This window comes from Bos javanicus, chromosome 22, assembly GCF_032452875.1.
Source record: "Bos javanicus breed banteng chromosome 22, ARS-OSU_banteng_1.0, whole genome shotgun sequence".
Lineage (NCBI taxonomy): Eukaryota > Metazoa > Chordata > Mammalia > Artiodactyla > Bovidae > Bos > Bos javanicus.
The window spans coordinates 52,659,726-52,686,521 of record NC_083889.1 but is presented as its reverse complement, the minus strand read 5'-3'; the positions used below and the strand labels follow the sequence as shown (position 1 = coordinate 52,686,521).

The window sequence follows — 26,796 nt, the reverse complement described above, 5'->3', positions numbered from 1 at the left end:
TTTTTTCTTCTTTTTTTTGGCATGCCGGATCTTAGTTCCCCAATCAGGGATTGAACCCACGCCCCCTGCAGTGGCAGTGCAGAGTCTTACCCACTGGACCACCAGGAAGTCCCGCCGAGCTTCGTTTTCCCTACCTGGAGACCAGGTATTGACAAGCTCCCCACCCCTCTTTCCAGCCTGTGAACTAGAGAGTTACTTTCGAAACTATAAAGTGTGCTACCCTCCTCCCCAGGAGCTGGGAAGACCTGGGGAGAGGTCGCCCCTGAGGTGGGGGGGCCCTAGGAACATGCCCCAGCCACTAAGTGTGGTTCCGGGCCAGTCATCTCACGTGCTAAGCACTGGGGGTTGTGGCTGGAATGTGTGGAGCAGCAGCTACCACGTGAATCATTACACCTCGTCAGGCTGAGCCTGAGACTTCCAGACTCAAACCAGCTCAGACTGGGCTCCGGCAGAAGGGCAGCCTCTGAGCCCTGAGGTGAAGTTCCAAGATCTTACGCGGTCTCCTCCTCACCGTCTTCACCCTTAGCATCCAGGTCCAGCCCTAGTTCTGCTACAGTTCATTCTGCAGAACCACAGAGGGAGGTCATCTGTCCTCTGTCCACCACCTCCCTGTGACCTGCAACAGCAGAAGCAGGCCCTGAGCCTTGGCGGGGGCCTGCTTGGGGACCAGCAGGGGCGGGGAGGGGGCGGTGTGGGAGCGAGCAGCCTGTCAGGGCTTCCTGGCTGATTTCACATCAGGAGCCCATGTTCCAGTGAGTAAAGAGTCAGATAGAGAGAGAGAGGCGTGGGTCTGCAGGGATCAAGACAAGGGCTGGGTAGAATGAGGGTCCCCATCTCTCCTATCTGGGGGACACTGGGTGCCCAGTGCTTGGAGGGCAGACCTTCCCAGCCTCAGTTTTCCTGCTTGTGGCCTGGGTTTGAACCACTCTGGGCCATCACCTGATTTCTCCAGGTGTCCAAAACTTGAATGAAGTCACTCATAGGGGTTGTGCTCATATTTCATGGAGGCCTGAAATTTCTGAGATGCGGAAAAGGCTGGAAGGGGCAGGCAGTGGGTACACAGGAGCAGACAGAAGGACAGCTAATCAGAGGAAGGCTTGGCAAGGCAAGGAGACCACTGAGGCACACACACACACCTGAAGAGCTGAACTGGCCTGGGCACCTGGCAGGCAAACCCAGGGACAGTAGCAGAGAGGCCCATCCCAGGACACCTGAACACTGATTTGCTTGGACCTGCCTCTGTTCCTTGACCAGGGGTCTGGGACAAAGTCCTGGGCTAGTGCAGAGTTTGGTAAAAAAAAAAATAATTAATTTTTTTTTTTTCAAGTGAAAGCTCTGACTCAGGCCTTTTCCTGTCCCGAACAGCAACATCCTTGCTTAGGCCTGAACCGCAGAAGCTACTCAGGGCTATCCATGACCTTCTCATGGCCAATTTGAATCTGCTCTGTGGGTCCAGGCCCTACTTGGACGGTCTTATGTGTTCCAGGTGAGTGGGGTCCAGGGGAGCCCTGGGACTTGAGTGTAGCTGGAAGAGGGGGGCTCGGGACACCTCGTTTGGTTAGTGCGTGTGTCCCTGTGCCCGCGGGGCAGACAAGGTATGCCTACTAGGAGACACCTATGGATCTGGTGTTACTGCAGCAGGGGGCTGTGATCATGTGACCAAAAGGGACACAAATCCCACAACTACAGCCGCCTGCCCCTGCCCCTGCCCCAGGAGTGCTCTCTGCTTGGGACGGGGCAGCCCATCCCCCTGTGTCCCAGCTTCCTGCCATTCGCCTCCCTGAGAAGTGAGAAAGCCAGGCCTTCTGCTGCAAGGGGAGGGGGCTGCCCAACCAGCTGCCTGGGAGCCTCCAGTGACTCATCCGGGTGGGGGGTGTTTATGAGCAGCCGAAATGGCTGTAAAAGTGGCACCTCGGCTCACTTATGGCCTGGCCATCCCCTCCTCAGCCAGCCCCTTGCATTGAACAGCTTCCAGAGGGGCCTAGGAACCTGGAAAGAGGTCTGGGATTGAGGCCTGGTGGAGGCTCAGCTTGAGGTCAGGGTTCAATCAGGGGTTAGAGATCAGACTGGGATAAGCATGCAGGGGTAAGGCACGGGGGTTAAGCTAACTCTAGGGTCAGGTCAGAGGTTGGGATTCAGGCTGACTTTGGGGCTAGGGTTGAAGAAAGATGGGGGTGGGGGTGTTTCTGTCTGTGGGCTAATTCTCCCAGATAGCCTCCAGGCTAGGGCAAGGGGTTTTCTGAGGGAGTGAGGCCAGGCTGCAGAGGTCTCAGAGAGCCTTTGTTTTTCCCGTTTGAGTCTGGTGCCCACTCTGGCCCCAGGGTCTGTGTACCTTGGCCAGAGCCCTACTCATGGTGGCAGTGACGGCAGCAGAGGCCTGTCAGCCCAGGGCTGCTGAACCGGAGTCCGGCCCCTGCTCCCGTTCTGAGCTCCAGCCGGCCTTAGCCCCTCCTCCTAGGCCCCAGCCTGGGGGTCAAAGAAGGGAGACCCTATCCGGACTTATTCCCAATTACCACCCCCAACCAGGCCTTTCCAGACACCATTGAAACTGACCTGAAACTGACCAGAAACTGACCCTGGGGCCCTGGGGCTTGCCTGTCAAAAAGGGTGGGCTGTGCTCTGCCAGGCACTGGGGTGCTACCAGTTAATGTGTGACACCCCCCACCCCCATGGTGGCACTTTAACCAGAGGCCTGGGGCTGATTCAGGGGGGTCAGAGGCCCCACCCACAGTGATGGAATGTCCAGCAGAAGTCTGGACTGAGGCGCATGAGTTATAGCAAAGGAAACACCCTTACGGGGCCCAGAGCCCATTAGATCCTTCTCTGCAGCCCTATCCATAGCCCATCCTGGTCCTCCCAAGCAGAAATACTGTTTGTTTCTCAATCTCAAGGCTGCTGGTGTCAGATCTGAGAAGGACCCCCTGCGTCAGCCGCTAGCGCTACCCCTTAGTGCCTCCAGTCCCTCCGTGAACGTGCTTTTCCTATCATCAAGGGCTGTGGGTCATCCAATCATAAAACTTGGAATCGAATTGCTTAGAAACAGAGACATAAAGCTTCTCTGGAGTGTTCTTGAGATGCCTGCTCTGGACACCTGAGCCTCTCTCTTCTTGTTCCGGAAGAGCCCATTCATCATAGGGAGCAGCCCCCAAACCACAGCGGCTTCACTCTCCCCAATAACGGAAGAGATGGAGACGCAAGGAGACAGAGATGTCCTTTATGTCAGGCAAAGAAGTATGAGCCTGGAAGAGGAAACTACAAAGGCAAATGCAGGGGAGTGAACACAGAAAGAGGGCCAGGAGTCTAGTGAACTAGAGAGTCACCTTTGGAGGTCACTGCCTCCGACAGCACAGTCCTTAAACACCAGGGTGAGAAACTTGAGGGTAGTGGGCATGGAAGAGAGTATGGCCATAGAAACGTGAAGGAGACCGCTGTGGGTACAGTCTGGGAGATGGGTGAATTTGAGCAGGCATAGGCTGCAGTCCATGGGGTCGCTAAGAGTCGGACTCGACTGAGTGACTTCACTTTCACTTCTCACTTTCATGCATTGGAGAAGGAAATGGCAACCCACTCCAGTGTTCTTGCTGGAGAATCCCAGGGACGGTGGAGCCTGGTCGCACAGAGTTGGACACGACTGAAGCGACTTAGCAGCAGCAGCAGCAGCAGGGATGGGTTGCCAGGAAAGTTGGCAGCAACTGGATTCCAGTGGCCTTAGGGCTTGTGCACTCATTCATCTTGAAGAAAGGGGCCAACCCTGAGACATGGGGACAGTTTGAGGGCTCTGAGGAGCTCAATTTCCACAGGGTGAGCCTGGGGAGCCCTCGAGTCCACGGTCTCTGGGAAACCCCAAGAGATACCCACCCTCCAAGGCACTAAAACAGTAAAGTCAAAAGTGCCCTTTGAATCAGCTGGTCAGCTTCCCATTTTACAGATGAAGAAACTGAGGCTCAGACAGCAGGAGAGTCGTCGTGTCCAGGATTACACAACTGGTAAGTGGTTGAGCTGGGGTTGCCACTTAGGGTCCCGACAGTCACATTAGCTTCCTCCTGAAGATGCCTAAAGCCCTCTGCTTCAGGCACCCCCGGCCTTCCCTGAAACTCAGCTTGCCCACTGTATACTTCGAGGTCGTAGGTTTGGGGTCCAAGGCCCCCTCCTCTGAGCACTCCTCTCCAGGGCGGGGCGGGTGCACATAAGCCCGGCCCCCGCCTGGCCCCCGCCCCCAAAGCCTCCTCCCGCCCTTTTCCCAAGTCGAGGGTCCCCAGTGCGCCAGAGCCGGCCAAGAGCTTTTGCGGGTGTGAAAGGGTGGAAGAGAGAGGCGGAACCTCATGGTGGGGGGCTCAGCTGAGTCTAGGGTCTTGCAGCCTCTAGCCGCCCGGGGTGGAGTCAGGGGCGGAGCTACAGAGGCCCGGCCGGCGTCCGGATGGGTAGAGATTCGGAGAGACCCGGACCCGGGAGAGAGACTGGGGAGGGAGGGAGAGGGGTGTGAGGCCAGAGACGCGGGGAGGGACGGGGGCGGGCCTAGGGCACAGCACACCGACCCACTCGGGAGCTGCCTGAGGCTGGGGGTCCAGGCGAGGGCGGGGCGGGCGGGAGGGCGGCAGCGGCGGAGCCAGGCTTAGGGGCTGGCGGCCGAGCAGCCTCCCCGGGGATCCCGGTCCAGCCTGAGCGGGAGTCCCGCGGGCGAACAGACAGCGCTGCAGCCGGGGGCCCGCGGGGTACCGCCCGTGAAGAGAGCCTGTTTGCGCGGCTGAGGGCCGCTATTCACCGGCCCGGGCCGGACGATCAGAAAAAAAATAAATAACGTCTGTGCCTTCCCGGAGAGGAAAATGAAGCGGCGGCAGCGGCTCGCGCCACGTTCTCGGGCCCCGATGTCAGAGCTCCCGGCCCCGTCCCCTGCACACTCACATCCCGCCGCTGTGCGACCCCTGGCCGCGGCCTCTAGAGAATCGTCCAGGAGCAGGGGCCGCGGGCTCCTCTCCGCCGCTCCGCACACCCGCGTTGGAGACGGCAGAGGGGAGCGGGGGGCGGAGAGGCCCAGGGAGGGCGCGGGGGAGGGAAGAGGCGCCCGGGCCGCGGGGGGAGGGGGAGCGGCAGACGCCGAGGCGAGGGACTCGCGCGGCGGGCGGCGGCTCTGAGCAGCGGCCGGGCGGGGGGCGCTGGAGGCCAGGCCGGCCAGGGGGGATCCCAAGAGCTCCATGAAGTCTCCCCGGGGCCGTGGACGGGGCGCTGTCCTGGGGAGGCTGTCGGGGGATCCCCGACACCCATGGCTAGGCGGGGGCCGCGGCGGCGCGCTCGGAGTAAGTCGGGGTTGGGGGCCAGCAGCGAGGGGAGGAGGATGGAGGTGGGGAGGGTGACTCCCGGCCCGACCCGGGCGGGCGGGAGGGCTGGTTTGTCTCGGGGTCGGCGGCGCCTCTTCTGAGCCCCGTGGAGCCGTCAGCCCCGCGCCGCTCGGCTCCGTGGCTTTTTTGGAAACTTGCAAATGTTTTCGTAGAGAGAAAAGGGGGAGGGGAAGGAAGGAGCGAGGGAGTGACCGAAACGGAGCTCGGGGCTGCTGGAGGAACGGAGGCCAAGGCCGGGGGAGCTAGAGACGGACTGACAGACAGGCAGACAGACCGAGCGTCCCGGCCGCAGGCGCGCTCTAGCGGCGCGGGCGCAGGCGGGGCTCCGGCCGAGGATGGAGAGGGAGTTGCCCGAGCCCGCCGCCGACGGGATGGGGTTGAAGGGGCGAGGAGCTGGCGGCCTGATCCTCGAAGGGCTCAGCGTCGTTGCAAAGTTGGGCTTGAGTATCCAAGCTGCACGCCCCGAGCTGCGCAAAACGCGCCCCCTGCCCCGCCCCGCCCCCCGACTTGCGCTAGCCGCGGAGCTAAAAATAACAGTCCCGTTCGCCCCCCGCAGACCGCGACCCCAACCCCTCCCCCGACCCCTCCCCCACTGGGCGTGGGGGCAAAGCCACAGCTCCCAGTTCCCCAAAAGAAAAAAAAAGAAAGAAAAGGCGGCGCGGGGTGGGGGTGGGGGGGCGGGGGGCGGGCCGGGGGCGGGGGGCCCGGCCATATGGATGTGATTTCTCCGCTCGGAGGCAGACGGGCAGCTCCGCAGCTCTCGGCGCCCGCCCGCCGCCCGCCCGGCCCCCGGCTGCCTCCCTTCTTCCCTCCCTCTCTCTCTCTCTTTTGCGCTCGCTCGCTAGCCCTCCGCGCATGGGCCCCGCGCCGGGCCCCGGGGCCTCGGGCCGCCGGGCCTCCGGGGTCCCCTAGGCCGTGGCGTGGGCGGGGCAGCCCGGCCTGACGCAGCTCTGTACCCCACCACCACCACCACCACCAGGGCCGGCGGCGGCGGCTGCCCCGAGGGACGGGGCCCTAGGCGGTGGCGATGGGGGCCGCCCGGATCGCGCCCGGCCTGGCGCTCTTGCTCTGCTGCCCAGTGCTCAGCTCCGCATACGCGCTGGTAAGTCACCCGCTCACACTCCCGGACAGGCTTCGGGCTTGCTCTGGGGTCCCTGGAGGGGGGATGTGTGTCCAGGGCTCAGAGGCTTGAGTTCTCCCCAATAATCTGAACTTTGGGTGGGGGTCTCCTCCAGCCCGGGATCCTGGGTGCCTGCTGTCTCTGGGATGTCTGAACTCTGGGTTGCAGATGCCTATAAAGGTTTCCTTATTTCTGAAGCCTGGGGTTGGGGTCCCAGGTCTGGATATCTGTGTTTGGGGTTCTCCTGTCTAATGCTTCTAAGAGCATCTCTGCTCTGTGTCTCCCTTGAAGATGACAGTGTGATCTAGCAGAAGACTGGGCTTTGGCCCTGACTGAGGTCGGATCCCACAGACTTTGCTCTGGGGGCCTGTGTTTTCTCTAAGTTTTGTTTGCAATCTGGGACACAGGGCTGTTGGTCTGACGTCAGGGGGTAGGGTTCAGGGACCCCCTCCAGTTTGCACCATTGCACACACACATGCAGGCTTGCACTCATGTCCAGCTTCACCCAGATTGGAAGATGTCTGCCCAGGGAGGCGGGTATAGTGTGTGGTATATGGAGAAGGGATGGAGGTCCCCTGAAGGAGATTGACCTCACAAAACACTCCCACAAGAGAAACTCGATCGGGTGCGTGAGGGGACCCACGTTGTACCCTCCTGAGAGCAGAGGCCAACAGGGGACCAGGGGGAGAAGAAGCGACAGAATAGGAGATGAGGTTAGACAGAGAGAAGAGAGAGACAGAGACAAAGAGGGTGGGAGTGAGAGCTCCCCAGGGCAAGAGGAGCAGACAGACCAAGAATAGCAAAGAAAAATAGGGGAAGACTGGCAGGGGCTGAGGGCTGGAGGCACGAAGCGTGAGTACCCTCCTCATTCTGGGCCAGGTCTGGGATCATTTCCTGGGGCGTCAGTCGGATTCCACAGCAGCCCTGTCTCGGGGGACCCGCCGTTGCTGAGGAGACTGTCCGCCTGTGCGTCTGACTTCAAGGCCCCAGTTGCTCCCCCTCACCTCCCAGGTGCGGGCATTTGCCTTCTGGAGAGACAGGCAAACGGCCCCCTCCTGCCCGGCTCCCTGTCCAGAGGGAGCCCCAGGTGGGAAGGCGGGAGCTCTTAGATTCTTCCAGTTCTGCCAAAGCCTATGTAACCTTGTGTTATCCTGGTCCCCACCTCAGTTTCCCTATCTGTAAAAAGACACCAAGAAAGAAACATCTGCCTAAGAATTCCCTGATCTGCAGCTCTCCTCTTCTCTGTTGGCTTTAGCACATCCCGTTTACTGTTGTCCATGCCCATACAGCATGGCACCCCAAAGCCAGACACATCGCTGCATACAAGGATGTGTTGATGAGGAAACCGAGGTTCAGAGATGATCAGCACCCTGTGCAGGTGTGCTGCAAAACCCTGGTGAATGCCAGGGTCCAGAGCTATTTCCCAGCCTCCCCTCGGGCCAGGGTCACCCTTCCCAGGGCCCCTTCCAAGGTGCATGAGCATAGCCACTGTGCAGAGCCAGCCAGCGTGGTCTGTGGACATGCATGTGTGCAAGCGACTGTTGAGGAATAGACGGGGTCATGGGCGTGGGTGACCTATGAGTATATCTGTGTCTCCAGGAGGGGCACAGTGGGACTCGGAGCGTGGTATTCCCTGGGTCTGTGCAACTTCGAGTGTCCGAGTCCTTGTGTGAGTTCACGTGTGTCTGAGGCTGTGGGTCTGCACGTGACTTGCAGGAGCATGGTTGTGCATACGTATGTGTTGTGTATTTGTGATCACACTTGCATCCAGGTCTGTTTTTTTTTCCGTGTTTTTATTTAATAAATGCTTCTCTACCGCTGTCTACTTACCAAACACTGTTCTAAGCACTTTACAATATTAGCTAGTTCAGTCTTTCCAACAACCCTCTGAGAAAGGGTTGTTTTTGTCTCCTTTAACTGACGCTCACACAACCAATAACGACCATTATTTGCTGCGTGTCCACCATGGTCAAGCTCTGTGCCTCTATCAGGGACCCATGGGGACCCACACTGTTTTCCAGGGAAGCTGAAGCACATGCAAAGTATTTGCCTGGCTTAGCCCTGGCCCACGGCTGAGGGTAGGGAAAGAGAAAGGATGCCAGGGCTGGGTCTGCCCTGGGACCTTTTTGGAACATCTGTGGCTGACACATGGGACATGAGTACATTGAACCTTCGCTGGCTCTGGGGGTAGAGGATATGGCCTGAGGGTTCCCCCAACAGCCTGTGGGCCCCCTGGGCTCAGCTGGAGCCAGCAAGAAACTCAGTCTGCCTACATCCTCTCCTACACCCAGTGGATATCGCTTCATCCTCAGCAGATAGATTCTCATCACCAAACCGACATACTGCCCACCCAACTGGCCCCAGTCCAGGGACCTCACAGTTGCAGGACCAAGAGGTCTCCCAGTGGGAGGACACTGGCTGTAGCCAGACTCAGCTGGTCCCTCTTGTGCCTTCCATCTTTTCTGTGCCAGAAAAGAGTAGCTGTAAGGTTGAGGGTCAGGTGGGGTGACATTTGGAGGGAGAGATGGGCCAACAGATTTTGAGTGGGGGAGCGGGGAAAGGGGTGGTCTTGTCCTCGGGGATGCCTCATCCTAAGGACACCCTCGGCATGCATATTGTGAAGGAGAAACTGCAGTGGGAGCAGCCGAAGGTCGGCATTGTGGGGTTGGGAGGGGCAGGCTTAGAGTGTAGAGATACTATCTCAGGGTCAGACTCAGGAGAGGGCACGGTGAGTGGGACTCCACGGAAGCGCTCCTAGCATGCTCCAAGGTCAGCTAGCCACAGGGGCTCACTTTTATAGATGGGGAGGAACTGACATGTATTGAACAGTGGCTATCCCCGGATTCTGAGCTAGAAACCATCACAAGTCTTTTCTCATTCCATCTGTTCAGCCACCCATTTTATGGGAAAGGGCCCTGAGGGTCACACAGTGAGTCTGTGCCCCAGGTTGGATTTCAACTCAGGTCTTCACACACCTGCACTGAGCTTCTTCCTCCAAAGTGGGGTGAGGGCTTCTGCTGGCAGGAGACCCCTATATCTCCCTTTGGTTTCCTTTTTCCTCCTTTTCTTTCTTCTTTCTTTCTAGTAGAATCCTTTGGCTATTTTACTTTTATTTTCTTATTTTAATTTCAGAACTATACTTGAATATGTTTTCTTTTAGAAGATTCAAGTAATAGAGATTAAAGAGACGTTAACCTTGATTCCTCCCAAACCCCATTCTCCGTTCTAGAGAAAAAGCTTTTTTTTAAAACAGTCTGGGTGGGAGATGTTCTCCTAGAGCTTTTTCTCCAAAAAGGCCCCTTTGGTGTCCATACAAAGGAGATAGTTTTAGTCTGTCATTTTCTGTTTTTTTTTTTTTTTTAGTAAATGATGGCAGTTGGTAGATAAGGGCTCTGCCATATGCATTTTTCTACTTAAAGGTGTATCTTGGAGACCTTCATGTCAGTAAATATAAATCTGTCTTTTTTAATGCTGCGTAGTATTTCCAAAGCCTGAGATTCATTAGCAGTCCCTTGAAATGTACATTTAGATCGTTTCTGCATAATTTTCAAGTGTGTGTGTGTGTGTGTGAGAGAGAGAGAGAGATTTCAGACGGCAGCAGGGAAGCCCCTTGAAATGCCCTCCTGTGCCCTTGTGCAACCATTTCCCTGTAGGATATTTCTAGATCCTATCATTGCTGGGTCTGAGAACATGCATATTTTTTTTTACTTCAAGAGACATGGCCAAATAGCCCTCTAAAATGCCCGTGCGGGTTTATACTCGGCCCTAGGAGTGACCAGCAGGCCTCTAACGCACACTCTCTGTTCCAAGGGATAGTCTGAAGATTCTTTTCCTCACGTTTGCCGTGTGTCTCTTGTCATTTTAACGAGAACGACATGAAAAATGGTGTCTCTTGTCATGTTAATTCGCTAATGACCAGTGAGCCTCTGGACTTGTACGTTGGTTTATGGTCCATCTTCTAAGAGCTTGCTCAGAGCCATTACCCCTCTTTCTATGGGTTATTTGTCTTTTTTTGGTATTGATTTGTTGAAGCTTTTTATATCACCTGCCCTTAAACACCCCCACCCCTCCACCCGCAGCTCTGGGAGCGCCTGTGGACAGAGCAGGAGGAGGGGGCTGAACCCTCCCGGGAATTTGGGTTTTCTTCGGAATGTTTTAATGAGGCGTCAAGAGGCCTCCCCCAGATTCCTGTTGTGGGCCTTCTGGGGACACTCCCTGGTCCGGCCACCACATCAGGAAGGCAGCTCTTTCAGAAAGTCCCCAGGAAAAAGAAAGGGTGGGGTGGGGGATTTGCAGACGCCAGAAATTGTCTGCAAAATACAGTGCGACTGGGAGAGGGTGCAGAGTTTTATTCAGACTCTAAGAGACATCAGAAACCCCCAAACCTTTCAGAACCCCCAGCTCTGGAACCTGCCTTGTGCAGAGGTAAGACTTGGAAGGATTCTGTCTTGCTGACCACCTTAGGGTTAGGCTAGTTCATACCATCCTTTTGGGCCTCGCTCCCCCAGCCCAGGTAGAGGCTGCTTGTGAAGATCCACCAGGTCCTAGCAGCCAACTCTGCCACCCCAGGCTCCATCCCACTGCCTGCCCTGAAGGCTTCCACGTTGGCCAGGATGAGAGGCGTCACAGTGCCTCCCCCCAGCCCCTCCCAGCCCCGAACACAGGCAGCCTGTTCAGGAAGGCCAGGCGAGGGGGAGGAAAAGTCAGCACTTGTCAGCGGTGGCGTGGCGGGGCAGGAGTGTCCCCGGCAGGGAACCCGTCCCAGCCTGCTCCGGCCAGCCAGACAGACGAAGGGCAGCAAGGGGCAGGGAGCAATCCCCAGCCAGCTGGCATGGGAGACATCGAGGGGTGCCAGCACAGGTCCCAGTAGTGGAACCTGGAGAAGAGGTGCAGGAAGGCCAGGAGGTCACCAGGGGGTCTCCTGTTAGCCAAGGTTTTCTCCTTGTGGCTTTTCTGGAGGTGCGAACTCCCCTTCCTCCTAATGTGTGAGCGAGCAGCTGTCCTCTGCCCAGTCAGAGCTGAGCGGAAGCTGCCATCACCAATAAACACCATCACCATCTGATCACCTCCACATCTATCAGCATCCCCAAATTACCTCTTTGGAAGCTGCTCTAGATGCTCTGCAAAGAGGCTTTTGCTTGACACAGTGAAAGATACAATCCAGAAAGGCTCTGAGGAAAACTGGTATTGAGGCTGACTCTAGCGGATCCATGTGGCAGGGCACCTCCTCCTTTGTTTCCCATCCTCTGGAGTTGCTGCTGCTTTGGTATCAAGCAGACCTTGGCTCCGTTCCTGGCCCTCTTCTTTCTAACTGTGCTCTCAGCCTCAGTGGCGGCGTTTGTAAGACGGAGATGTGATGGAAGGTGGAGGAGAGGTGGTTAAAGCTCCAGGGGCAGTGGTGGGTGCCAGCCTGCAGAGGGGCTGTCATGGGGTGGGAGACACTGGCCACACCCAGTGATGAACAGCAGGTAGATCTGCTTTCTCTGGAGGTGATCAAGAAGCCAGCAGCTGCCTGCCCCTGCAGGGAACCAAGCTGACCCTAGGCAGAGGGATGGATAAGATGACCCAAAAGGTCATCCTGAGGCAGATACCATCAGTAGGGGAGCCTCTGTCCCAGAGACAGGGGTGTCAGCAGCTGAAGAAGGATCCCTTGTATTTCCTCCTTCATTTTGCCCGAAGGAGGAGAATTGTAGGCATGTCTGGGATCACAGACAGCAAATGTGTGGAATTTGGCAGTTAGGAGATGGACCGAGAGGAGCAGCCCTCATTTGGTCAGTGGCATGGAGCTGGCTGTCCACCACTCCGCACCATCACACCTCCATTGCCATCACCGGCCTCCACATCGCCCCACTCGCTGTCTGCATCTCCAGCCCTACTGCCACCATCCCTGCCTTCCCAGCTCCAGTACCATCCTCCATGGGGGCACCCCGGGAGCTGAGTTAGAAGGAGCTGCTTGCCCCCACCCCTCGGCAGGAGGGGTACTGAGCAGATGGCTTTTCTCTGCCTGTGAGCTTCTGAACTCAGGAAATGAGAAACACATCCGGGCTTCTTGACCACACATTACTCTCTCCCTGAGACAGCAGCTTCTATGTTTGTAAATAACATACTGGCTTTCAGCCCCGCTCTGCACCCTGCCTGGAGCCCCAGAGATACCAACTCTGGGCTCCCAGGCCACCTCTCTCCCTGCCTATTCACAAACTGCAGATCATGTACATGTGTGCACCCAGGAAGGTTCCATGTGGGAGCATGGAATGTGGGGAGAGTGCTGCAGCCAAGCTCTACAGTGGTCAGGTCAGGGGAAGTCAGCCCTAACCCAAGACCCTAGGAGGGGTGTGGGAGGAAGGGGGATTCGGGACACCTGTCCCCAGGGCTCAGTGACCCTATGAGTGGTACGTATGAATTAACTGCCCCCTTGGCCATGACGCAGCCTCCGGCCCCTCAGTCCTCACCAATGAGACCCAAGATGCACAGACTCTCTGGATCTGAAATGATGTAAGTCTGAGTCCTCCTTACCAGGAGCCAGGCCAAGGAGACCTGAACTCTGCAGGGGGAAAGGGGCTGGTTGAGGAGGGCGCAGCGGATGGAGTGGCCAGGCCAGGAGGAGAATCAGAGCTATCAGCATTTTCTGAATCTGTCCCAGGAGATACAACCTCCTCACTCAGAGCAGAAGCAGAGGAAGGGGCCCTCCTGCCCCTTAAGCCCGAGTGTGGGGGGTCTGGCAGTGACCTGGAATCTTAGTGTGAGTCCAGGGTGGATCTAGAAATCCACATCTGGAGTTGTTGGAATGCCTTTCACCCCCAAAGCTTGCTAGGCACACCTCACCCTGCAGGCTGTCCTGTACTCCCCGCCTCCCAATCCTCCCTGGAACCCCATCCCCGGCCCGTGCCCCTCACTGTGGCCCCGTGGACTCAGTCATCTACTCAATCTCCCCTATCTCTCTAGGTCCCCAGCCTGGGGGCACCCACGGTGTCCCGCAGCACAGGGGTCCATAAGCAGACTTGGAAAGCCATGACTTGGTGGTGCTGCTGACCTGGTAGCAATGGTAGCCAACAGCTTTCCATGGGCTCCACCTCCATGAAGCTCCGTGAAGGTGGAGCTCGGAGCTCCACCTCCGAGCTTTTCCTGCAGTGCCTTGTTTAACTCTCACAGCAACCCTGTTATTTATTTATTTTTATCCTTGGCAGTGCTGCACAGCATGTGGAATCTTAGTCCCCCAACCAGGGATCGAACCCATGGCCCCTGCAGTGGAAGTGCAGTGTCTTAACCATTGGACCACCAGGGAAGTCCCCGAAACAGCCCTCTTATTGTCCTGATTTTACAGGTGGAAAGCTAAGGCACACGGGTTAAACAACTGTACCAAAGATACAAAGCCAGTTGGTGGTGGATGCGGGATTCACGCTCCAGTGCTGGTGGCAGAATCTCCTTAGATGAGAGGGTGCAGGTGCAGGGAGACGTGATGGCATCCCAGGTAGGGGTGCTGTGCTCTAAAGCAAGTGGGGGTGCACTTGATGTAGGGCTGCCCTCCATTCCTTGGGGAAGTGCTTATATGTGTGTGTGTGCGCGCGCGCGCGCTTATATATATATATATATATATTTGGCTGCACGAGGTCTTAGTAGTGGCATGCAGGATCTTTTAGTTGTGCCCTGTGGGATCTAGTTCCCCAACCGGGGGTCGAACCCAGATCCTCTGCATTGGGAGCAGAGTCTTAGCCACTGGACCACCCGGGAAGTCCTGCAAGTGCTTTCTTGACTGACGTGAATTCTTCTTGCTGCAGTGGCAGTTCTGTTGTGATTGGGTGACAGGCAAATGGGTCATACAGTTTAGGGAGGCCAGAGATGATGCCCCTGACCCTGTGGGTGAAGGAATCTGGGGGCTATTTGATGCCTGAAGCACATACCCTCCCCCTTCCTGGGCATTCCCAGACCCACCGGGAAATGAGAGTTCAGGGCAGAGAATGTGCCTCCTCTTGGCCACAGAGAGAGTGCAGTAGTTAGAGGCTGAGCAGATGCATTGGGCCTGTGAGAGGGTAAGGAGTGAGTTCCTGGTCCTCGCCCAGCTGCACACCTGTCTGTCTGTCAGTCTGCCAAATGGGCAGTTTTCAACCCACGACTGCCTGCCTGCCTTTAGTCCAGGGCACCAGCTGTGACATTCAGTCACATCAGTGGGCTAGTCTGTCTGTGGAGAGAGCCGGTGTGCCAGGCTTTGGGGACTGGTGGAAGTCTGTCAGCTACTTGGGAGGTTTCTGTCAGCTGGGAGAAAAAAAAAAACAAGTATGGTGAGTATCTGTTCGTCTTGAAAGAGATAAAGGTGGACAGAAGGAGAAGGGGTGGTGGGGAGGGGGGCTGAGGGAGTAAGACTAAGATACCGGAAAGATGGTACTGACAGTGGCTATGGGGCTGGTGGCAAGGATGGTGCTCATGTTGCCTTTGGTGGCTATGGTGCTGGTGAGGGTGGTGACGGTCGTGGGGGTCCTTGTGCTGCTGGAAAAGGCACTGGTGGTGGTGGTGGTCATGATGTGCGGCCAGTTGTCACGGTGCTGATCGTGGCTTTGCCAGTGTTAATAGTGGTTAGTGCTGCTGCTGGTGATGGGGGTGGTTGTGTTGGTGTTGGTGGTCAAGGTGATGATGGTGCTAGCTGACAGAGTGCCAGTTGGAATAATGGAAATGGTGGTGAAAGGGTGCTGTAGTGGGGGTGGGCTCAGACCCCTCTGCAGCCTGGGTGCCCAATGCCAGAGGCACAGAGAGAACCTCAGGTTAGTTTGGGAGCTCCCCGAATTAGGGCAGACCGGAGTTGCCTCCCTCAAACCCCAGTTCTCAGGGCCACTTCTGCCCTAGTCTGCTCAGTCATAGCTGGAGGTGGGGGAAATGAGAGAAGCTGTAGGGGCCAGCAGCAAACACGTGAGAATCTCTCCAGCCCTTCCTGGGCACTGGGTCCAGCTGAGATCTCAGGGTGCAATGCAGATGCCAGTGATACGGGCGCAAAAAGCACGGATACCTGCAAACATGCAGGCTAATAAGCAACCGTTATCAAACACTCGCAGACACGCACAGGCGGACCTTTGCCCAGAAACACCCTCACAGACACCTCAGGCTTACGTCCCAAACGTGCACGCTGGAGATCCCCACGTGAGAATGCACAGAGACGGGGGCACACACAAGTGCACACATCGCCAGACGGCGTGTGCGCGGCCACTCGGGATGTGCAGCCACGCACGCGCACGCGCGAAGACGCGCACGCGCCTCCGCTAAGTGAAACCAGCAGAACCCACGTCCGACCGAGCCAATTGGAGACTCCTTGGCTCTAGAAGCCCTTGCTGCTGCCACCAAGAGACTCGGTCAATTAACTTCTCCCTGCAGCGGGCTCCCTGACCCGCCCGGCCGGCCGGCCCGCCCCCTAGCGTGGGTACCCGCCCCTTCCCGGGCCGCCGCCTCCCTCCTCCTCCTCCTCTGGGCTCTCCCGCCCTGCAAAGCTCCGCGCAGACTGGAGGGACCCGGTCCTCCCGGGGGATGTCTGAATGGATGCAGCTCCGCCCGCTGAAGGTCTAAGAGAACCCGGCTCTGCCCTGTGGAGTCTGAGGAGTCACAGCCCAGCTCTGGGTCTGAGTAGTCTCATGGGACACGTCTCCTAGTTCTGGGGCTCTGGCAGGGACGCGGCCCTGTCTTGGAAGGAGAAGGTGGGGCCTAAGGGGATGTATTAACCTCTTGTGGTCCCTCATGGCAGTGGCGGGGCACACTGAGTTGTTCCCGGGGCAGGATGCTGCCTTTAACCTCTGACTCCCAACCCCAAGTCAGGGAAACAGAGGCTCAGAGTGAGTCCCGCCCCCACTCCCCCCTACCATGATGTTCCTGTTTCCGTCCTTAAAATACTGCCAGTGAACCTAGCGGGTGGCAGCCAGTACCCAGGGTGTGCAGTGTTGGAAGGAAAGGAAGGAAGGACATCCCGGGCAGAGGAGAGAGCAGGAACCAAGGTCTGTCCACATCATCAGAACACAGGGTCTACAGGGATGGAGGAAAGCTTCCAGATAAGTGATGGATGTGGGTGACTCCCACCCACAGCCTGCACGCGAGTGCCCCGCCCAACCCAGACCACTTGCCAGCAGTTTCTCCATCCCCTCCCTCCTGGGACCTCAAGGGTGGGAGGGGCCGAGGCACTCGCCATTCACGGGGAAAGCACTGACTGGGGAGAGGGCCAGGATGGAAATCGGTGACTCCTAAGGTCCCACGGGCACTAGGACTTGCAGGAATCCAGGCCCCCCGTTTGTCTCCCCAGAGTTCGCCACCGCTTACCCACCCCCTCCCTACCCAGGGCCCCCAACAGACAGCAAGATCCGGTGAGCATCCATCCTGGGACATTCCATCCCTTTCCCACGCACCCTTGGGGAACAGACTGGACAGCGACTATCAGAAGCTGCCTTCTATGGGGTTACTATCGGACAAGTGGGGGACAGCCCCTCTTCCTTCCCCTTTTTTCCCTCTGGTAGATCAGGCCGTTCCCCTTGAAGCCAAGGCTGCCTGTCTGTAAAATGGAGCTACATAAGGCGGATTTCCCACATTCTTGTGTGTGTGTGTGGGGGGGTGTCCCTCAAGGAGGCTGCAATGGTTGTGGCGTCCAGCACTCTTCGGGGAAGTGCTGCCTGCAATCTGACCTTCCGCTCGGTAGGTGGATGCAGATGACGTCATGACCAAAGAGGAGCAGATCTTCCTGCTGCACCGTGCCCAGGCCCAATGTGAGAAGCGGCTCAAAGAAGTCCTGCAGAAGCCAGGTGGGGGCGGGGCCGGAGGAGGGTCTGGGGGGTAAGGGCAGGAGACACAGAGGGGCCAGAGGAAGGTGGGAGCCCAGGAGGCAAAGGCGGGTGGCACCAAGGGAGGGCGGGCCCAGGTCAAGGGGGCCAGGCCACAGTGAAGACCAAAAGTGGGGTGAGTCAGGTGAGTTGAAAGTCAGCAGGTTCCGAGACGCCCTGAGCCTCCCCTCCCAGGGCTGGGATAGTAGGGCATGAAGGTAGCTACAGTCTGAATCATCTCTTATGGGTAGATGTGGTGAGGCCCGTCAGGAGCAGGAGCGCCGGAGTGGGCCAGGACTGACTCTTAGAGGAGGAAGCAGTACCCAGTGCCAGTCCAGAAGCGTGAATACGTCTTTGAAAGAGGACCCCTGGGCACAGAGCAAGGCAGGGTGTCCAGGCTCAGGAGAATGGGGCTGGAAGGGAAGGAGAATAGAGGAATATGGATGGGTATCCATGTCAGTCATGGTCACTGTCCAGTAGAGGTCTCCTGAAGGGGTAGGAATGCTCCCTCCTACCAACACGGCATCTCCAGGGAACCCCAGCCATGGTCAAGCTGGGAGGGGCAGTCACCTGACCTCACAGCTCCCACCCCAGTCTCAAGCTGGTCTCTTCCTTGAGTCCATTTCCTGGAAGCGGAAACGGGGCTTCATGAGTAACCAGCACAGCCTCTGACTTCTATTTCATTAATCCCCTCGGCCTGGAAGAGACCCAGACCCCACCTGACTGGCGGGCACTGGCCTCCCTGCACTGGCCCTCAGCCCCTGGGAGAAGGTGGTGACGTACACCCCGGACGCAAGCTCACAGTGACATCCCCTGGAGCCCACAGCCCCTGCTTCCACTCACAGGGACTCACATGGTCTCTGCTGTCAGAGCCCTGCCCACACTGGCCCCACCAGCAGGTCCCTGGTCCCCTGCCCCAGTCACATCAGGGGCTGGGGGTGTCTGAACCCAGCCCTCTTTCTGGTTGTGGAAGCCTGGAGGCACCTCCCTCTGCTGTCTCTGTTCAACCATGGAGGCCTTCCCTTCTCACTCCATCACGTCTTGCTGCCCCTGCCCTACTGATGCCCTCAGGTTCAGGTGGGAAAATGGGCACAGCCGTTCTGTCTCAGCCCAGGGTGTCTGCAATTAGCATCCCACTGTTGCCACAAAACCCAACATGGGAAGGCCAGGAGGCTGCAGCTGAAGGTCAGATAAGGAGGAAGACTTTTCAGCGAGGAAGAGAGACCTCAGACTTCTAACAGAGGGAAAGGCCAGGTCCCATCTGAGATGGAGAGGCTCCAGGGTCCCTTGTGGAAGCTGTGAACCCCTTATTCGGGTATCCCAGGGCAGGGGATGGGGTGGGTGGGCTCATCGGCCCTCTCCTGACAACTGCACACTCTTACCCTTGTGTTTCACACCACCAGCTTCTAGACCTACAGAGACGTTCTGGCCAGACTTCATTTTTACTCTCTCACCTCTCTGCTGACATAACCACCGCGGTCTGCTTTTGCCATACGCCCCCTGGTGGGCTTTGGCTACAACTGCTGAATCAGACACTTCTGCCTGCGTTTACTGCTCAAACTACTAGTTGATCCCACACCTGAATGGTGTTCGCTCCCCTTTGAACCCCTTGTTGACAGTCTACATGCCTGCTGATTACTTCTGTACCTGGCAAGCACTTTGCTGTTTGTAAAGCATGTCTCTACCTGTCGTCAGGCTGGGTGTCAGCAGGGCAGGGGACGACCCTCACTGTGTGGAGGGGGCGTCCGAGGCAGGAGGGGACCCTGGGTCTCCTGTAGTAGCGGCACTGTTGACAGCCATAACTGCCCTGATTTATCTAGCCGACATAATGGAATCAGACAAAGGATGGGCATCCGCGTCCACATCAGGGAAGCCCAAGAAAGAGAAGCCATCTGGGAAGCTCCACCCTGAGTCCGAGGAGGACAAGGAGGTGCCCACTGGCAGCAGGCCCCGAGGTACGTCTGTGCTTCCATGCAACCATCTGAGACCAACTCGGACCCGCCTGCCCCATGGCTCTGCTGCCTCCATGTGACATCACACTCCTTGGCTCTTGGTGGAAGGGAGGTGCTGGGAGGAGATGGAGCGGAGTGGGCAGGCAAGCTGGATGGGCTTGGACCGAGAGGTGGGCAGAGAACTTGACCCACACACCTCAGGGGTAGACTCTGGGTTATGGCCCCTCCCATGGAGAGAGATGACAGAGAATCTGGGAAAGAGAGGAGCTAGGGGCCTGGGAGAGACATGGAGACATAGACACAGAAATAAAGAGAGGCAGGGGGGACAGAGGGGACCAAGAGGCACCGGGACGGGACTCAGTATGTCGGAGGAGGTGCATCAAGACACATGGGGTGGTAAGGAGAGGGGGGGCAGGACAGGAAGGTGGCTGTGAATGGGGTAGGGCCAGACAGGGGGAGGAGGAGGGCAGAAGAGAAGAGAGGGAGGGACATGTGGCCTGCATTGTCCCTGGGGGAGGTAAGGAGAGACAAACGTGGAACCCAGGCTGCAGCCACAGGGCCGGTTTGAACCGGCTGGGTGGGCAGCAGATTCCAGATGGGCCACATCTGGGAGGCTGTGGTCACCCTGTGGCTCCCCGGGGATCAGAGGGAATTGTAGGCCTGGCCAGGCGGGGCTGGGAATATGGTGCCCAGGACAGAGAGCCTTTCACCAAGCCAGGGTGGGTCTAGCCATCAAGGCAACCTTCCAGGGTGGCTGGAGAGTCCTGTGGTTGGAGCCCTGCGGAGAGAGAGAAGGGAGCTGGGGGTGGGAAGTGGAAAATTCAGAGGCTGGAGTCTTTCCAAGGTCACTTAGCATCTCTGCTGTGAGGCTGGAGCCCCAAAGTGGGATGTGTTGCCCTGCCTTGAATCCCACAATTAGCACTTATAGATTTGGGGGATTATGTGTCCCTCCAGGAGTGGTCACCAAAGTCTGAGAGCAGGTGCTCGGGGCGGGTCTTGGGTAGTGGTGGAAGTGCATATCAATCCTGATTCCCCAGTGAGGGAACTGAAGTGCAAAGAAGGTGGACACCTGCATGAGGTGGGCAGCTCTTCAGGAGTCCAGCTGGCACTGGAAACGAGAGTTCCTGCCTCTAGTCCATGGTCCTTGGGCATGGATCATGCTGGAAGCATTCTCAGCTGAAGGAGAGTTACTCGGGGAACTTGCCCTTCTCCAGGGACACCTGGAAGGTGGGACCAAGAACAGAAAAGAGGGAGGCCTGGCCAGGGCTGAGAACTTGAGGAGGGCAGAGCCCTGGGCTGTATGACCTTGGCAAATCACTCGCCTGTCTTGGCCTCTGCTAGCCAATCTAGAAAATGGGGCCATTGCCAACACCCACAAGGAGGGGCTGTAGTGAATTCTACGAGGCCAGGGCGTGCAGGGCACAGTCGGGAGTAAGGGCTCAATACATTCTCTCCGGAATGCTCCAAGCCTGAGTTCTCCAGTCTTAGGGTGCACCCTGCAGGAGCCAGCGACCACAGGTGTGTGTATTCCTCTGGGTCACTAACTGGATCTAGACAGGTGTCCTCCACCTTTTTCTGTCTGTCTCTGTGGGCACAGGGCGCCCCTGCCTGCCGGAGTGGGACCACATCCTGTGCTGGCCGCTGGGGGCTCCAGGGGAGGTGGTGGCCATGCCCTGTCCCGACTACATTTATGACTTCAATCACAAAGGTAAGGCAGGCTGGAGTAGGGTGGGGGACCCCGGGCACCGTCAGGACTTGAAGCTTAGGGGTTCAGGGGTTCCAGACCTGACTGCCCTGACCCCCCTGCGGACCTGCAGGCCATGCCTACCGCCGCTGTGACCGCAATGGCAGCTGGGAGCTGGTGCCTGGGCACAACCGCACGTGGGCCAACTACAGCGAGTGCGTCAAGTTCCTGACCAATGAGACGCGCGAACGGGTGCGAGTCTTCCCCCCCTCCCCCGCCCTCACCTGACCAGGATCAGGCTACCCCACCACCACCACCCCCCGATGACCTCTGACCTAGTCCTGACTCCTCCAGCAAACGTACCTGCTCTCTCCGACCCTTAACCTGGTGCTCACCCGAGTCCCAGGGCTCTGACGGTAACTCCCCACCTGCGCAGGAGGTGTTTGACCGCCTGGGCATGATCTACACCGTGGGCTACTCCGTCTCGCTGGCATCTCTCACCGTGGCGGTCCTCATCCTGGCCTACTTTAGGTGGGCGGGGCGAGGAATGGGACGCGGGTCCTTGGGGAGGGGACGTGGGCGGGGCCAAGGGCATGGTTGGGTGGGGCCGAAGAATTGGGCCTCCCTACCCATCCCTGTACCCCCTGCCCGCCCAGCACGCGCCCCCGTGCCCCCCACCCACCGTGCTGTCGCGCGCCCTGCAGGAGGCTGCATTGCACACGCAATTACATCCACATGCATCTGTTCCTGTCCTTCATGCTTCGCGCCGTGAGCATCTTCGTCAAGGACGCGGTTCTCTACTCGGGCACCGCCCTCGACGAGGCTGAGCGCCTCACGGAGGAAGAGCTGCGCGCCATCGCCCAGGCACCGCCGCCGCCCGCCGCCGCCGCCGGCTACGTGAGTGCCCCGCTCCGGCGGCCCGCCCTGGGCCCCTCGCCACCGCCCGCTTCGCGGGAGCCCCACGCACCCTTACCCTCACCCGTCTCCTGCGACCACGCACGCGCTTCGGGCCGCTCACACCCACCCTTTGCACCCCTCCAACCCCTGTTGCCTAGGGCTTTGTGAATACCCTCCCCGCCCGGCGTGCACTTTCATCAACTCTCCTGCCTCAGCCCAGGCCCCCAACCACCCCACCTCTTCTCCATGATCCCTGCGTCCCCACCACTGCTCTGAGTGTCCTCCTATCTTTTCAGCACACACTCCTCAGCCCCTGCCCTTAGAGTAGCTTGTCTGATCTTACCAATCTTACGGGCATCCCCTACCATTGCCTGCCCTCAGTCCCTCCTAGCCCTCCCCAGATGCAGGCCCTGCGCTCTGGCTAACACCAGCTGGTCTCCTAGGTGGGCTGCCGGGTGGCTGTGACCTTCTTCCTTTACTTCCTGGCCACCAACTACTACTGGATTCTGGTGGAGGGGCTGTATCTGCACAGCCTCATCTTCATGGCCTTCTTCTCAGAGAAGAAGTACCTCTGGGGCTTCACAGTCTTCGGCTGGGGTACGCCGGCACGCGGGCGGGGTGGGACCACGGACAGTAGGGTCAGAGAGTGCCACTGCGGGGAAGGCACCCACACGGCACATCCTGTGCTGGATGTGGGGCGGGAGATGTCCCCCAGGCTGACCCCCCAGGCTCAGGGAGCAGGGCTTGGCCAGAGGTTCACTTGGGGTTGGCTCAGCCTGAAGTTGGGGCTCTCCTGGAGGCAGGTTCACCTGGAGTTGAGGCTCAGGCCAGTAGAGGGAAGGGCAGGCAATTCTCAGGTCAAGACTCCACTCAGGATCAGAGCGGACCTTGGGTCAGAGGTCAGCATGGGGCGGAGTTGGAAGGCGGCTATGCTTGTCACTGTATCACCAGTACTGGAGCTGGGATCCGGAACACCTCCCTCCACCCTGAGTCCCGTTTCTCCACCACTCCCCACACTGTGTGGAGCTATGCAGGCCTCTGCCACCCCCGTGCACAGGGTCTGTGGCCCAGAACTGGAGGCCCTGGCTCTATAGCATCCTCTGGGCTTCGACAGCCCCTCTGCAGAATGGGTTGCTGGGGCTCTGCCCTCCTCCCCGATGGGCTCCGGGATTGAGTTACCGATAATTGTCCATTATTGTTGGCAGCTCCAGAGCTTGGCCGGGCTCCGGGGCAACTGGCCAGACTGCAGAGGGGCAGGCTGGGTGGGTGGAGCCCTCCCTGCGTTCAGCACCTCAAGGCCCTCAGATCGATAATCCTAGCCTCCCTGCTCCTTGGTGGACACTCTGACCTTGACCTCACCCATGGCAAGCCCCAGAATTGCAGGCTGATGCAGGCTCTGGGGTAGAGGGTATCCACACACAGATAAGGGAACAGACAGAACTTTGTGGCACAGGGACATCACAGCTCTTTTCCTTGCACAAACCCAGGTCATGCCCTGCCCCTCCCAAGGGTACACCTGACCTAGGATGAAGTGGGAGGGGGTGGAGAGTGGGGAATGGGGCTCCTTCCGAGAGCAAAACTCACTCAGAAGTACCACGTACCATCTGAACTGGCTCGGGCCTAGGCACACTGAGATTCCTCTGTAGCTCCTGGATCAACAACCCTCACACTATCCATCCTCATCCATGGGGACTTTTCAAAGCAGGGGATATGCTGGAACAGAAGACCCCTGATTGTAAGCTCCCCTCCACAGGGAGCCCCCAGCCCAGAACAGCACCCTTTAGAGGAGGGGAGGGCAGAATAGACTAGGTGTGAATAAATTAGTGATCCCTTATTTCACCAAGTGCCCAACAGGAGTGCATGTGTGTGGTATAAGATACAGAACCAAGATGAGGGCAGAGGGCTGAGCTGGGTCCTGGGGGCTGGAGCCCCGAGGGGAGGCTGTGGGGACCGCAGGGCAGCACATGTAAGAGCAGGGCTGTCACCAAGCAGCCCATTTGCCCAGGGTGAGGGGGGTCAGGGACAGTGGGGGGGGGCTAAGCCGGGGTCACCAGGGATGAGGGGAATGGCACAGAAGTGGGCAGCAGCTAGAGCCCCTCACACTCTGTCCCGCTCTGCCCACAGGTCTGCCTGCCATCTTTGTGGCTGTGTGGGTCGGTGTGAGAGCTACCCTGGCCAACACCGGGTAGGTCCAGCTGGAGAAGGGAGCAGGAGGCTGGGACACGGGCCAGAGAAACCCCTGGTACCCTCTTTCTCTGTAGAACATATGAGGGGGCACCCCTTGCCCCTGGCCCTGAGCGGCCCCAGTTTCAGGAGTTTTCAGCCCAGCTTCAAGCTGGGTGCCCACTCAGGGTCACCAGAGGCCACTGCAGAAGGGGCTCTGTGGGTGGCCTCGGGCCCAACCACATCCCCACTCCCCTGTCCTGTGCTCTGGGGTGGGGGAGTGCAGCTGATGTCAGAACCGACTTGCCCTGGAGCCTCCTTGTGGGGAGTGTGGGGGGCTGACGGCCTTGGCCTTCTCAGGTGCTGGGATCTCAGCTCTGGGAACAAGAAGTGGATCATCCAGGTGCCCATCCTGGCCTCCATTGTGGTGAGCAGGGGACCTCAGGGCCGGGTGGGAGTGTGGACCCTGGGTCCCGGTGATCAGCCCCTGACGGGGACCTATAGGGGCTCCTCTGTACCCCAAGGTTAGAGCCACAGTGCTAGAGAGGCAGCTGACCCCCACCCCAGTCCACGTGGGGAACCAAGGACCTCAGGAGCCACCTGGAGACATACTTCGGCAGAGCAGAGCCTGGGCGGGGCCGTGGGTCCCAGAGTCCTCGCCCCTCCCTGCTGGGGCTGCGGCCTCAAGACCCATGCAGCCCTGCCTCACTCCCACAGCTCAACTTCATCCTCTTCATCAACATCGTCCGGGTTCTCGCCACCAAGCTGCGAGAGACCAATGCTGGCCGGTGTGACACGCGGCAGCAGTACCGGTGAGCCACGTCCGCTGTGCCTATACGCCTCAGAGCCCAGGGGTCACTGGAGCCCAGCAGCACGTTCAAAAGCAGGCAGAGGCCCCAGGGATGAGCCTGTCTGAAGGAAGGGCTCAGCTCCTGTCTCCCTGGCTGGCCCTGCTGGCCATGATGGGATCTTGCCTGGCTTCTGGGGGCACCCCCTAAGCCAGCCTGGGCCACTTGGTGCCAGGCCCCTGCACTCAAGCTGGGGTCTGTGAGGGCAGGACAAACCCAGACCTCTCCTCAGAGAGCTGGTCCCAGGGAGTCTGAGAGACAGGTGGGCAGTGGGTGAGCTTGAGAAGGTGGAAGTTTGGCTGAAACCTGAGGAGGGTCAATGGGATAAGTGAGGGGAGCACCAGCAGAGTGACCAGCAGGTGCAGGGACAGGACGACATAGCTTATGGTCCACTCTGGGGCACCTCAGAATCAAGGGGCCCTATTCACACTTTGCTGAGACAGCAAAGTGTCACTGGCTTAGGTGAACTGCCAGAGCTCTGGGCCTTTTAGGGGCTTCTGGAGCTTGGGGCTGGCAGGTTGAGGTGCACAGTGCCTGTTGAGGCTGAAGTGACTCCACCCTGACCCGCCTGCCCCACTGGCCCAGGAAGCTGCTCAAATCCACACTGGTGCTCATGCCGCTCTTTGGCGTCCACTACATCGTCTTCATGGCCACGCCGTACACCGAGGTCTCAGGGACGCTCTGGCAAGTCCAGATGCACTACGAGATGCTCTTCAACTCCTTCCAGGTGTGCAGCCTTGAGGGTGGGACGGACGGGTGGGGTGGGGGAGGCTGCTTCCACCCTCTCCAGATGCCTCTCTGGGCCCTGACCCACGACCCTCTCTCCACAGGGATTTTTTGTTGCCATCATATACTGTTTCTGCAATGGCGAGGTAAGCGGTGGACCAGACTGGGGCAAGACGGGGAGGCCGCAGGAGTTCCAGGGGCCGGGGGTGGGGTGGGGTGGGGGGAACTCCCTGGCAGTCCAGTGGTTAGGATTCTGCGCTTCCACTGCAGGCAGCTTGGGTTTGATCACTGGTTGGGGAACTAAGGCGTGTGGTGTGCCCAAAAATCTAAAAATTAAAAAAAGAAAGAATAAAAAAAGGAGTGCCAGGGGCTGCCCAAGTCCTGTCCCTTCATCCTCCTGCCTGGTTTTCACTTTGTTTCTCCAAGAGCATCCCAGAGGACGTTCTGAAGGCAGAGAGAAGTCTTTCCAGATGATTCAGGCTCAGGATGTGTGGGCATAGCCAAGCGTTTTCTCAACCCCACGGTTGAATTGTCTGTCATCCAGTTTGAACACTCAGCCACCCTTGGGGTCATTTGAGCCTTCTACATGCTGGGTGTGTCAATTGCCTGCCGCCAGGCACCATGTTCTGAGAATGACGGGATTTTTCTTGGCCTTGAAATTTTCCAGTAATAGTGCTGAGCGTTGTTAGGGGCAGGGATGCGGGCACTGCTGGGGTTGGGGACATGTGGCAGAAGGGCTTGGGGCACACCTGACTGCTTGCCCTCCTACTGCCACCAAGGTACAGGCTGAGATCAAGAAATCCTGGAGCCGCTGGACACTGGCACTGGACTTCAAGCGCAAGGCACGCAGCGGGAGCAGCAGTTACAGCTACGGTCCGATGGTGTCTCACACGAGCGTGACCAATGTAGGGCCCCGCACGGGACTTGGCCTGCCCCTCAGTCCCCGCCTGCTGCCCGCGGCCACCACCAATGGCCACCCCCCGCTGCCCGGCCACACCAAGTCAGGGTCCCCGGCTCTCCAGGCCACACCACCTGCCGTGGCTGCTCCTAAGGAAGATGGATTCCTCAATGGCTCCTGCTCGGGGCTGGATGAGGAGGCCTGTGCGCCAGAGAGGCCACCTGTCCTGCTGCAGGAGGAGTGGGAGACAGTTATGTGATCAGGGACCTGAGGGTTGGACCTGTGGACGTGAGCGTGGACAGGCGGACCAAGAGACGGGTTGTTGGACAGTTGCCCACTCAGGGCTGGGGCTGGGAGGACAAAACAGAAAAAAAAAAAAAAAACAAGAAAA

The 26,796-nt window shown here is 58.4% G+C and overlaps 1 protein-coding gene across 4 annotated transcripts; it reads left to right on the top strand.

The window, feature by feature from the left end:
- Window positions 1-1,364: 1,364 nt before the first annotated feature.
- Window positions 1,365-26,796, top strand: PTH1R (parathyroid hormone 1 receptor). 4 transcript variants are annotated; one of them, XM_061396987.1, is made up of 17 exons: window positions 1,365-1,486; window positions 3,929-3,986; window positions 6,316-6,438; window positions 16,763-16,933; window positions 17,117-17,219; window positions 19,058-19,192; window positions 20,787-20,897; window positions 21,007-21,125; window positions 21,310-21,404; window positions 21,578-21,770; window positions 22,214-22,367; window positions 23,895-23,955; window positions 24,294-24,360; window positions 24,651-24,745; window positions 25,367-25,508; window positions 25,612-25,653; window positions 26,287-26,796. In XM_061396987.1, the coding sequence occupies exons 3-17, from the start codon at window positions 6,364-6,366 to the stop codon at window positions 26,662-26,664; spliced, it is 1,941 nt and encodes a 646-aa protein (XP_061252971.1). In that variant the 5' UTR covers window positions 1,365-1,486; window positions 3,929-3,986; window positions 6,316-6,363; the 3' UTR covers window positions 26,665-26,796. The 4 variants fall into 4 exon arrangements, with proteins under 4 accessions (XP_061252971.1, XP_061252974.1, XP_061252973.1 ...); XM_061396990.1 differs by lacking the exon at window positions 16,763-16,933; XM_061396988.1 differs by lacking the exons at window positions 1,365-1,486; window positions 3,929-3,986 and adding an exon at window positions 5,217-5,294.